Here is a 14,114-nt window from a genome sequence, read left to right on the forward strand (position 1 = left end):
AAATATGCAGTGTTTAGATGTCCCCGTTCTGAAAGTGGTAATAGCACAGTTATGCCCAAGTATTCTTCCGAGGACTCAGGAAACAGGAAAAAGCCATATGTGAGCGTAGGGGACTAAGCAGATATCAGTTACACCAACCATCTCATATTAACCACGCTGGCAAAATCAGCATCAATGAGAAGCTTGAGGGAGTCAGATTCAGGGGAAGCTGGCGGGGGGGGGACCCCAAAGTTGCTCTCGTCAAGGCCGGGCCAGAGCGGCCTCGCGTCCGCATTCCACTTCCTGTCCCCAGAGAGCAGTGCGGGGGGGTGCGCTGCGAGGATCACTCATCGCCAGGTCAGGGAAATGTGGGCCTTTCTTCGTTCTTCTGGGGGGGCTTTCGAGCGCCTCCTTCCCAAAGCCGCCCACGTCCCTGTCCCACGCCCCCACCCCGTCCTGCCCACAGTAACAAGGGTAGCTGCCCTAAAAACACATGCAGCCCTGTGCTCCAAAAGGCTACTGAGACATTCTACCCTGAAAAAACACTGTCGAGACATCAATGTGGGCTCTTTCTCTCTCTTACACGCATACCACAGACAGACAGAAACACACACACACTCGCATGCACACACATGCACAGACACACACACACACACACACACACACACACACACACACAGACACATACACTGATACACAAAGACACACAGACACGCATACACACTGTCTCAATTGACTATGGTGTTGCGGGCGACTCTCTGAAAATGCTCTGCATATATTTTGTTGCATCCAAATTATCCACTTAGTTCTGGGCTGACACACCTCACAGGTAAATAGGGACCGGGACTGAATTAGGTCTGCTTTAGCACTTTCCAATTTAAACTGAAAAGAACTGGCTATTCCCCTGGGCAATTATTCTCTTAGAAAAGCATTTCAGCTGGGCAGGTGTTCCTGGCCTTTAAATGTGTCAGGTGACTGTTCTCGAGGCATTAGTCCAAATCATCCACAGCTCCAGCCTTAGTTTAATAACTCTTGAGCACTACTGTGGTCTACAGCTGTCACTCACAGGGGAGAGACCCAGTTCAGAGTCATTTTATTTCCATTTCCAGGAGACATACTGATTAAGCAAAGACACGGAGGAAAGAAGCTGAGAGTATTATAGGGCGTAAAACAAAATGAAAGCAAATCATACAAACAATGCATTTTTTAAATCAAACCTTACTGAGAGACTGAAATGCTTTTCAGCATGTTTTTGCTTGATTGAATGAGTTTTCACAATGCCGCTCATCTTTAAACACAAAGAGAACATTCTGTGTTGCTTCTGTCTGATTTTGAAAAATGATTTTGTGTATCACTGCCTGGGCACCATTACTTTAACCTGCTATCTGAGCCTTGTGGTTCACCCCCCTAAAGTCTGCCAATGAAATGAAACAGTAACGAAAGCTTAAGGTTTATACTCCCCCTGCTGGCCATGTATTGAAGGGCATCATTCAGCCTAAAATACCCATTTGAATGTTAATTAGCATCCCTAAGTTTGAAGGTTTGGCTGAGCATTTAAAAAAAAAACTTATTTAACAAACTGTAGTGCATAATTAATAAGCACAAAGTGAGATTTCTCCCTGTAGTACTCTAATATAATTCAGACCTCACAGCACTTGTTAAAGTAATAAGCGGTTCATGGGTTCATGATGACTAACGAAAGCAGATAAAGACTTAATGATTAATGATAAGGGCCGTTCCAGAGGCTATAAGTCCCAGGGCAAACACCACAATGTGTCCCATAGCAGTCTTTCACTTCCAACTCAATATATTTACATCATCGCTGATAATACACAAGCGGGGAAACCTTGCCGAGCAGTAATGAGAGAAAAAACTAATCAAGGCAATCAAGGCCTGCTGGCCACTTAGTTAACATCACATTATCATCAGAATCAAATAATGCTCATTACAGTCAGTGTTTAAAGACCTTTAAGACACACGATGCTATCACGGGCTAATTCAGCACTGCATTCTGTGCAGTGAGGCACTGCATGAAAGTAGATTCACAGTCTTTTCATGGAGTAAGTCCAAAACCTGTAAATTGTGGGATATTTTCTGAGAATACCACAAGGGGGCAGCATGAAACATTCAGGAGGGAAGAGCCACTGCCAATAGTGCTTCTGTGGCACCATCTACTGGTAATTTGACTACCTCACAGGAAATAAATTGTAGGAATCCATTTCAGCAGGATATAGCCTATAAATAACTTAATTTGGCATGATTACCTCATTACCCACTTTCCTTGTTAAGACACACGTGACATCACAAATGTGCTTTTGACCTGGCACTGCGCTGAAGATGGTTACTACTTTCGGCAGTTTGCTCTCTCCTGTCATCAACGTCACAGATGCTAACCAGTGATTTAATGGCACAATAAACGGCAGGCACAGGGAGAATGGCCTTGCATATAGCCCGCTCCGATAGCTCTTTCAAACCAACCTTGCCGTTACAGCACCTCTAAAACTCCAACCATGTACCGGAATAAAAAAGCAATAAACCAGGCAGCCACATACATCATTTTAATGCTTTAAAAGGTGTGTTTACTCATGCAAATGATTAAGAGGAAATGCAGGTGGGTCAGCTGCTTCTTCTGCCTAATAGAAAACAGCAAGTGCAATGTGGCCTTTTTTTAACCATGCATCTTGCTCTAATATTAAAGTGTCCAAGTAATTTACAGGACACCATGTCCAGAGATGCACTGCAGAATAACTGCAAGTATAATTACACTGTGCAATACCAAAAGGTTAATAGGAATTGCTAAGAACCAAATCAGTGTACTGAGATAAAACAGCAGAATATGATATCCATATTCAGCACTTACTGGGGCTGTTAAGCAGTATGTATTCCTAAAGCACTGGTTCTCAATGTAGTGGCACACCATACAGTCACCCTACAGAGACATCACCCAGAGAGGGAGTTTCAGCTGGGCTTTTATCCCAAAATCTGTTGCAACTTAATGCTACGCAAGCACGCGTATTCACACAAACAAAGCATCCAGTAACCAACTAATTGCAGTGAAACATGTCAGATCAGACTGTTTACTCTCTGGATCAATTCTGCAGAACAGCATCATTGTGTTCATCAGCAGCTGCCAAACTTCGGTCCAGATATCACTGCCTCAGACCTCAATTCTGCCATTAAGAAAACTTAAATCTGTGTTTCCCTTAAAACATTTTAACAAAAATATAATCAGCTTCTCAGCCCTTTGATATTAATTACAACCATGGGAATTCTTACTACTAATACTTACTAATTATTACTACTGACTATTCTGTGGTCCACCCTTCCAGCTGCAAATCTCTATGGCGATGGCTCACTCAGTGTCAGCCTTGGCCCCCTAGTGGTGGAATGGGCAAACTACATTTCCCAACCACCTCAGCTCTTCACCTGTGTCCACACAAACACTGATCTGCTGGTACCCCTGGACTCTGCAGCACGTCCAGCGCAAAATTTCTGCACCGATGGATGAAAACGGTAGGATAATGACTTATAAACTCCAGTCAGGGACTTAGACTGTAATTAGGAAGGACACCTTCTGGTCGCCGTAAATATAACCGCACTGTTCACAGTTTTGCACCTGTTTATTTGCTACCTGTATTCTTGACTTCTGACATTCTGTAAATTTCCATTCCAAAAAAAAGTAATTCAGCCTTTTTATTTTTACAACTTGACCACAGACCTTCCCGTTTCTCCATTTGGTTTTGAAACAGTCACACAAGGAAAGGCTTTCCGCATGTGCAAACCAAGGCATAACCATACACCAGGGATACCACAGCCCCAAATAGGAAACCCAGAGCATCGAGCTGGTTTCTGTATCTGACGCTTCTCTTTGAGGTTTCACATGTGAAAAACAACAAAGCCGCAGGCTCGGTTTTAACCGAGATGAGAAGTGATACATTCTCCTTCAAAAGCAAGAAATCTTTTTTTTCCTCCTTCTAGTAGTTTTCACGCTCAGAAATACGTTCGTTTGGTGCAGAATCGGCACACACGTTGACAATCCCAAGGCAATTTTAGAGACCTTCAAAGTCAGCCTGTCAGGGCTGTGTTGCAGGTCAACCTACGGCCTTTCCCATATGCTTCACCGCGAGCTTCACTGAGTTGTGCTTCCCTCAGAGAACTGCCACTGCCAAAGTAGCTTTAACATTTCATGAAAACAGATATTCTGAAAGGAAATGTGTCATTGAAGGAAACAAGTGGCCTACTTACACAGAGAAATAGTAATGGGTCACATAAAAAGGGAAATTAATTTCATTTGGGAATGCCCACAGGAGATAAGTCCACACGAAAAGATCCACAATATTCGTGCAGACCCCAGAAAGTCAGCTGGTTACGCAAGTAAACACACTTTACAGCACTGTCTCTCTGGTGGGGAAATTCAGTTCTGCCACATTTCAAATAATCTTGGTCTAGCAGAACCTTTGTCAAATCATGAATAATTCAAGAGCTGAGAGAGTTGATAACGAGAAATGCTGAGGCAGGAAGTCGGCTGCCTTGAGTATTACAGATAATCTCACTCGATAAACCACACAATGAAGACTGTCAAAATGGCCGCAGGCTGGGTTCTTCAGACTTCACAGGGACCGAATCACGTCGCTAACCCGGCACTGCACTTTTCCCGAGGCAGCTGGATTGAAGTCTTGTCTGGAATGACAAAGCTTGAAGACACCCTGCAATAATAGCTCCGCTCTTTTCTTCAGGCCCTTTCCCCACAAAACGTCCTGACACTTCGACTCCACCAGAGGGCTGCCAAACTATTTATCTGGAGTGGAAAGGGCCCTTGGACAGCACTGAATTTAACTGGCTCGTGCTGCGCAGATGCGTCATTCGATGGCCGCATCATGAGAGTGTTAGTCAGCACTGAGCCAACAGCAGCTCACCTCAGCTCCTGGCCTCGGAGGCAGGAAGTGGGCAACAGGAGCATCGCTGTGCTATTCTCTGACAGGCAGTGGCCCACGGGGGTTAACGAGAAAAGCAACAACACCCCCACGCTGCCCACTCTGACAGAGGTCATGGCGGGAGGAGCCGTATGACAATGCCCCCCTCAAAGACCGCAGGGACCAGCATAATCTATAAATATTTCTGCTAATCAACCGGGCCCGAGACAAAGAGCTAGCCGAAGCCAGCGGTGTAAAACGCGAGGGCTCCTGAGGCAGCAGATGTTTTCCTCTGGTCACAATGCGGGACGGGCGACGGCCCCGCTCCTGCGCGCGGTGGACGAGAAAGGGGCCTGGGAAAAACAGCTCGTCTTTCAAAGGCTCGCTGCTCGCTGGGTCACATCCTCACAATGGCGGCTGAGAGAGATCCAGGAGCAGGTGCTTCCTGCGAGCGTGCGTGCGCGCCCGCCAACGGGGGGGAGGGGGCCCCGGGGCCAGTGAAACTGGCTGCTTTCGGGGTGAATGCCAGGGCACCCCGTGCCGCGGCTCTCCGCTGGAACCGCCGCACAGCTGCACGCTCGTGGTCTTCTGCGATGCCACGTATGTGTACTGTATGCCTGTATGTATATGTACTGTATGCCTGTATGTATATGTATTGTATGCCTCTATGAATGCCTGTATGTATATGTACTGTATGCCTGTATGTATATGTACTGTATGTCTGTATGAATGCCTGTATGTACATGTACTGTATGCCTCTATGAATGCCTGTATGTATATGTACTGTATGCCTGTATGTATATGTACTGTATGTCTGTATGTATGCCTGTATTTACATGTACTGTATGACTCTATGAATGCCTGTATGTACATGTACTGTATTTCTGTATGTATGCCTCTATGAATGCCTCTATGTATATGTACTGTATGCCTGTATGTTCTGTATGCCTCTATGAATACCTCTATGTATGTGTACTGTATGCCTGTATGTACACGTACTGTATGTCTGTATGAATGCCTGTATGTATATGTACTGTACGCCTGTATGTACATATACTGTATGCCTGTATGTATGTCTGTATGTACACGTACTGTATGCCTGTATGTACATATACTGTATGCCTCTATGAATACCTCTATGTATATGTACTGTATGCCTGTATGTACATGTACTGTATGCCTGTATGTCCATCGCGGACCTGCTCAGAAAATGTGCTCTTCTGGCTACGTTCGCATATTAGAGGGAAGATCAAGAGTTAATGGGGGAATCATCAGCAAGAGCACTGCGAGTGCCATATTTTAGAAACCACTGAGGAATGATGCAATTTACTTCTGTAGGCCTAACTATAGCTTGATGACTTCAACCAAGTAGTACTTGTGGTAACATTGTGAGCCACAACAATCCAGAAATAGAGTTTAAGTATTGGTCTACAAAAAAATTGAAGTACACACTTTCTGCACTCAATGATCATGAGAAACACAGGCCCAGATCTGACTACTTTAATACATACATTTGAAGAACGAACTTAAGAGTTAGGCTTGTCTCACATTTTTAATTCCAAGCACTGAATATTGAACAAGAAGCTAAAAAAAGAAATTTAACAGCTGAATCCAATTGAATTTGTTACTCACAATTAGACAAAATGTTTAAATGGGGGAAAGCTGTGAATCCACTATCCACAGTGACTCACCTGATCTGCAGGTGTACCATTCTAGTGCAGTCGAGCACAGAAGTATCCATTTCATCTGACTGCATCTTAACCACTGCCCAGATACTGCAGGCACTGCTTTTAAAGCCGAGCCTTTTTGCTTTGCATACAGTACGCCTGCTTGTAATGCATTTACAAATAAAGAGAGCCAACAATCAAATGTGTTCGTCAGCCAAAAAGCTCACCATGGAAAAATAAGTGCTGATCCTAGTCCTTGTTATGTCTGTTTTCAGGACTTAGGTTGGCAGAAAATAAAGCAAATTAAATTGGATACTTCAATTGGAGTGCAGTAGCCTAAGCGAACATTTATTTACTGGAATGAAGTAACAGATGGTATTATGAGCGGGAATAATGAACAACAAGTTGAAAGTAAACAATGCCTAGCACAGTTTGTGGCTATGCGATGTTACACGGGATAAGAACAGTCACTTCCGCCAGACTCCGCTGGGCATGGGGTGACTGTACTGTACCTGGTACTGGCCCACATACTGCTGGCCTGGGCAGTTTGCTGCAGTCAGCTCACAGACACAGATACTGCAGTTAGATCACAGACACAGGCGGTGGCCCAGCTCACAGACAGATGACCTACATCTAAGGCAGCTTACTGCGAATATGGCTTTAAAGTCAATGGCCTTGTTTGCTCTGCCTGCAACCACCACTCTTCAAAGCTCTTTCAGCCCTGATTTGCATTCTTCAAAATAGACTCAACATTATCACTACCTAAATTCTTTTTATTTTTTAACTGTAGTCCCCTGCTTTGTCCTGACCACAAGCCCTTGGACAAAGCATCCCCCCCCCCACCCCCACCCCTCACTTTCCTGCGGGTATAAATCCTGCAAATTGTTCTCACTAATAGTATCCTGTTTCCATGTGGAGGAAAGGGCTGAGCGCAATGTTTCAGTTAACATTGCTTCCTATGGCCAGGGTCAATACCCCCTTGTAATGACACCGCCATGAGGACTGCACACGAGGACAAGCGCTGCACATCACAGACGCGCCTCTTAATGGACATCCTCTGCGTGCTGGGCCCGCGCTGGGTAATCAGCAGCCCCACACGCTCGCGGTAGGTTTCCTCCTTCCTGTTTTCGGGGCCGAACACCAAAAGGATATGCCTTCCTGCCGGCCCCCGGGCGCTGCCAGGGGGAGATAAAGACGACCGGCATCGCGGGCCGGGAACAATGAGCCGCCCCCGCGCTCGTCCGGGACGACCCGCCAACGGCCTCAAAACAACCCATTCAGAGTTTCACTGGACACACGCGCGCACAAACACTCGCACACACGCACAAACACACACACACACACACACACACACACTCACACTCACACACACACACACACACACACACAAATACACATACGCAAACGCACGCACACACACACAAACATACTCACACTCACACTCTCACACACACACACACACACACACACACACACACACAAATACACATACGCAAACGCACGCACACACACAAAGACACATACACGCACCCACAAACACACATGCCCACACACACACATACACACACACTCACACAAATACACATACGCGAACGCACGCACACACACACATACACGAACACACACACACAAAGACACATACACGCACCCACATACACACGCACGCACGCACACACACACACACACACACACAAAAGAGTGGAACAATGAACCTTGAGGTAGTCCTCAGAGCACAACGCAGATGGCCACACAGGACTGTCCGGAAATGAACAGTACACGCTGTGATTCTAAACGTCCGCTCTGAGCCATCTGGGCCGTTCTGCAGTCATTTCTAAGCACATTGTGAATTACTGCCTAATGATAAAAGCAGATTCAAAGGCCTGCAAATGCCTATGGTGCCGCACCACGCCGCTCGCCTATTGCAGTGAATAGATTATCACAAGTAATCACGACTCGCATTCCAGAACGACTGCGCAGGAAGCCAGTTTTTATTACAGACACAGAGGATCAAAGTGTGCTATCCGCCGGAGCAATTTCAGTATGTTTACCAAAATGCACATTCGCATTTCATGTCAATTGAAAATGGAGGGGGGGAGGGGTACAGACTGATAACGCAGCTCTTCAAACTGCATGCTGTGCCCATCAATCCACTCTCTTCTCTCGCCTGAACCACCGCCTACATCTACTGGGCTTCAGCCACCTTACTGCTGGTTTTCTTTGCAATTAATGTTATAGCTGACTTAAGCAATAACCGGTGAAGACAGTATCACTACAGCCTGTGTTTGAAATCTTCAGTCTCCTGGCAAATCAGGACATAGCAGACGTTAGCTATCACGGCCCATCTCAAGCACAAATGCAAAAGCAGTTCTGTGCCCCGGAGCTACGCCGCTAGCTCTGGTGTGTGGGAGAGACTCGCCCCCGCGAGCGCGTCCGCTGAGAGAATTCAAAGCAGAGGCGGACGTCCGTCCGCACCGACGGGCTGCACCTTTCTCTCTCCTCTCGGTTTCACTTGGGCCGCCTCCATTTCTGTGCTCACGCAGCAAACACCCTCATCCTGAACAACTCAAATAGCTCGCGGGCAGCGTTACCGGTAGGCGCCGTCCAGCGCTCATAGGGCTCATTCAGGTGAAACGAAAGTGACCGTGGGGGCAGCAGTCGCATTTGAGCCGGCCGCGTTTCGGTTGCGACACCGTTCCCATACTGATTACATCACTCCCCCGGCCTAGGCCGGTTGGATTTCAGCAAGCCGATGGTGTAAGCCACGATATTTTTAACTACCACAGCCATCTCACATTTCATTTGAACTATCGCAGCAGAAACACTGAACGTCAGTGACACAGTAGCATGGCAAGGAAATCCTGTCTCCTTTTTAAGAGCATGGTAATTGGGTTTCCATTTTCGTTCACTGTTCAGACATGACTATTTTGATTAATGAACAGCGCACTGCACCGAGCAATGTTTAAGACAGCGCAAACATCGGTTTCTGAGTGACAGCTCATGCTCCTGCCTAGAGCACAGATGCCCATCCAATGGATGTGGCCAAGCTCATTTGCATAAATGACGCATACATGAATGCCTGACGTCCTCGGCTGGAACCAAGGCTTCAACATGTCCAAACCAGGTACATAACCAACCCTCACCCAGCCTATCTGACCAGTGAGTACTTAGTCCGCATAGCTTAACTAGTCCATTTCCATCCTCCAAGGCCCAAGTTACCATTTATACAAAATACAGTAGTGGCCTACCTGGGACTGCAATATACAGCTGTCAGGTCCACTACCTCAAACATTCAGGAAGGTGTAATACTGCAGCACCCTCCAGCACAGAACATCAATATAACAGCAAATGAAGGTCACCCACCAACCCAAATGCTGATGCTTGTCCTTACTTCATACATACTACAGAATTAATAGATCCTATCCTTTATTGGGGCTGCCACCAAAATGCAGCCTATCGGAAAAGATAAGATTTCGGAATGACGTAGCCGCACCCTTTGGCCTAGACAAGGTCAGAGCAGAATATGCACGACAAAGCGTTGGAGACAGGAGACTATGAACATCGACGCACCAAAGCACTGATGTTTCCCATGCTTAGGGAACTGCACATCAGAACAGTGACCTACTTCACACCTGATGTAGTATAGACAGGAAACTGGACCCTCACCGAATTTATTATGAAAACAGCGGCTACCTGAAAAAGACAGACTAGCTGCTGCTAGAAACTGGCTACTAAATTCTTCATAGCTGCTATGTTATAGTATTTTTCATCATGAGACTTAAAAAGTCTAAAAACGTATTTTGCTGATTATGTGTTTAGAATGTCAGGTTAATTAAGTACTTGCTCAGCTCTGTCCGCGAAGCTTAGTTCGTTTATCAAATTTACTAACCAGTTACCATTTAGCAAAATTCAGATAACCCGTCAATTGTTGCACACCTGTATAGAGTTTAAGTCAGTAATAATTAAGAGAATGCAAAACCTGAGCTAAGAATAATGTTATGCTAAATGAAAATGGGTAGACAACTGGACAACTAGACATATATCTAACTTTGTCTAAATTAAAATAAAAGCATCCGAAATTCGTGGTAACGAACGGGTTAGACAGCTGTTCTACTTAATGTTATTGTTGCCAGATTAATGTGATCTCAGCGTCCTAGCTTGTTTGCTATATAATTCTGGGCTGGGGCGGCGGTGTACTAACTAGGTAGCTAGTAACGAGTAAGACGATAGCAAGTAACCAGTCACTTCTGCAAATCATAAAACAGTAGCTAGCTAGCTAGAGCTGACACTAACGTTGCCAACATGTATATGGCATCCAACTTGCTAACGTTAGCTAGTCGCCAGCTAACTGTAACTTTTGCCATCATTCATGGGGGACAAGGTGATGTTTTTTTCTTTTAATAATAAGCATCATCAGCATCTTTGGCTAGCTGTCTAGTCTGTTAGCTCGCTTGCTAGTATGGAGCTAGCTATGGCTTGAACAACCTTGAGCTATCATAGAGCCACACCCACTAAATGTGTTGAATATAGGATATATTAAATTCTCAGGTACTGTCACATCATATCGGAAAATTAAGCAAGACGAGTTATTGTTTGTCATACAGTTAACCCGCGAGCTACGCAATCTCTGAATTAAAACGTAGCTAGTTAGCCAGCTACCTAAATGCATAAGTCCCTATACGGAAACAACGGTACTCTGGCCCATCCTAGACCGTAGGCAATCTTAACTAGTCAATGCGATTTTTCGCATTTTCCATGTTAGCAAGCAAGCTATCACCTAGAACAGCATTAAGTAGGCTATTACGGTAGGCAATTTAGGTAGCTACGGTAAAACATGAATGTGTGTTGACTAGCTAACATACAGCGCATTCGTAGCTAGGTCGCAAGTACCAATAAGGGATACAGTGAGCCAACGTTAGCTCCATGCTAACTGACTAACGTTATAACGGAATAACTCACTGCAGCAGTCGCAGCTGGAGCGCTTAGCTACCATTTAGCAGTACAGTTAGACCTAGCGAAGCTAGCTCATTGGCTACTTTTGTTAGCCAGTCAGCTAGCTAGCCGCTAACAAAGGCCTGACCATTAATTGTGTCTACCCAGACTGGCTGCACATGAAGCTGACGTCTAAATAATGTTTCTAAAATAAAATTATCCTCCATACCGAAGCGTGGGACCAACACAGGCCGTATCTGTGCTCTCAATTTCCTGCAGAATGCGTTCATGCTCAGTGATACTCTCCAAGGTTTCACTCTCCGCCATGTTGGTTGTGTTCACGGTGGCGACAATAAAGTGACACTGCGGGGAAAGAGGTTATTACACGGATCCGCCGTTAGGGGGAGAACTTGACGCAAGGTGGTGTTGGATGTCGTTGGTCTCCTGCGTTAGATTTTGCGGTAAATTACTTTAATCCACATGGCACACCGTAAATTTCCCAAGTAGATATTAATAAATAGGAAGCAACCCTAATAATGTTCTAGCTTTTTCTTATTATTGCGGAAATCCATAGATTAGAACAAAGCTTTAAACACTGAGGTAATGGCAAATAGGTAATTAAATAGGCTACCTATTGTAGGCACATTTGTTTGCAAATAGCCTCCAGGCTACATTTTATTATTTTTTATCCTTAACAAAATGAGTATTCTGAATTTATATAAAGGCTTGCAATCGATTATATCTTTGGAATATGGCTCGTTTATGATTATTATTATTATTATTATTATTATTATTATTATTATTAGTAGTAGTAGTAGTAGTAGTAGCATAGTAGTAGTAGTAGTATTAGTATTATTTGTAGTATTAGTATTATTATTATTTGTTAATAAAAAATGACTACTGTACTTTTTTAGGCTTATTAATTGGCTATGCTGATATTGACGTAATAACCCAATACATTGAATTCACTGCAACGAAAAGTGTACTTACATGTTTAGTCAATTACCAGGAACCGCCTACGGTCAATTGGAGTTTAATCATTAGCCTACTCTGAAGATCACAGTCCATTCCCCTGTGAAACGTCTGATATTGAGATTTTAATTATATAATTTACGGATCACACTGAAATATTTATCTTATAATGAAGGAATAATAGGCTACACAATTATCCTGCACCTTACCCAACAATAATTTGATTAATTATTCAATATGGATTTATTTTCCAATTAAGTCTGTGGTACTACCTTAAAGTCGTTCCCAAAGGCAAGTCCACTGATTCGAGTTCTGCGAAAACATTTCCGTAGACTTTCTCTTCTTTATTTTCCTCATCGGGAATACTTGGTAAAGGAGCTTTCACTCGGTTGCTGGTCATTTCTGCATTTCAGAGTTAGTGGAGAAAAGGCTTGGTTGAAATCCGGGCAACACACCTACTGTGGTCAGCAAAAAAGCAACTGAAGGAAAAGAAAAAAAAAGTAACCTTGTGATCTGTAGAACATTGAATCCAACAAACCGGGCTTTATTACTCTTTTGTTAAATATTGTCACAGAGTCATACATTTTTGTTGACTTAAAAAGTTATGAAGATTATATAGGAATATATGAAATTATCACCAGATTGTTCATGATGAATACCATTCAATGTTATCATATTAACTTTTTTGTGCTTTGCTGTGTTCAGTACATTAACTGTTTTTTTTTTGTTGTTGTATTGTGTAGGCCTAAAAAAGTCAGTTTTCAGTTTTTACTTTTGTCTGATGAAAATTCAGGATCCTAAGAATATTGAAAACATCAGTTGAAATACAGCAGAATTAATCTTTTTCTATTTGGTACTTTAATGTATGACATCTTTAGTGAAAATGATGGAATAAAGTTAGTGTTTTTTATTTTAATTAATGGTAGAATTTTGATCTGGTTTTAAAACAAAACCCCAAACAATAAATTTCCTTATTTCTCTGACAAAAACAAGAAGCCGGCCATGATTGCACACACCAGTACCGGAAATGTGTCTGCAGTACAGGAACAGCATGAGGGTGGATGGCATTGTAATGCCAAACTATTTTGCTGACATTTATGTCAGAGGTCATTTATCAGGCGGATACAGTGTCAGTGCTAAAGTTACATCAGAGGGAAAATACCCGGATACTGACACACTTCTGGAATCTTGTCCTTTCAGGGACTGAACTTGCAAAAATCGGATGATCTCTCTCTCTCTCTCTCTCTCTCCTCTGTCTGTCTGTCTGTCTGTCTCTCTCAAACACACACATTTATCTTTCTTCAATGTGTTATTCCCCCTCGCACACTTTACCATTCACTCTATCCTTTCCACAAATTTGGGTTTCAACACACTTGGTGACCCTTGATTGTGGAAGTTCTGGACCTCTATATTTTGTATGGTAAGTTAAATAGGCAACGTGTATAGCTTACAGTGCTTGCATTAGTATCAGTAAAAATTAATGTCCCCTAATTACTGAATAGGCTCCTTTTGTCAACTTCAAACAGGAACCATAATACTCATTATTTCTGGTAATGAGTCTCTTTGTTATCAACAAGGACAAGGGACTACTGATTCCTCTTCACCCCTCTCTGTGTACATCTATTAATTCAAGATTCAGAGATTTTGGAGACAT

At 43.8% G+C, this 14,114-nt stretch overlaps 1 protein-coding gene across 7 annotated transcripts in view; it reads right to left on the reverse strand.

Moving 5' to 3' along the window:
- exoc6 (exocyst complex component 6) overlaps positions 1–12,885 on the reverse strand; it is a 51,301-nt gene extending 38,416 nt beyond the window's left edge. For 4 of the 7 annotated variants that reach the window (XM_035403732.1, XM_035403731.1, XM_035403729.1 and 1 more), the window contains exon 1: positions 12,733–12,885. In XM_035403732.1, coding sequence (XP_035259623.1) covers positions 12,733–12,860 — 128 coding nt within the window. In that variant the 5' untranslated portion in view covers positions 12,861–12,885. Of the gene's footprint in view, positions 1–11,717; positions 11,870–12,732 lie in introns of those variants that run through there. The other 3 variants (XM_035403733.1, XM_035403735.1, XM_035403730.1) reach the window with 1 other exon arrangement.
- Positions 12,886–14,114: the final 1,229 nt, after the last annotated feature.

This window comes from Anguilla anguilla, chromosome 2, assembly GCF_013347855.1.
Source record: "Anguilla anguilla isolate fAngAng1 chromosome 2, fAngAng1.pri, whole genome shotgun sequence".
Lineage (NCBI taxonomy): Eukaryota > Metazoa > Chordata > Actinopteri > Anguilliformes > Anguillidae > Anguilla > Anguilla anguilla.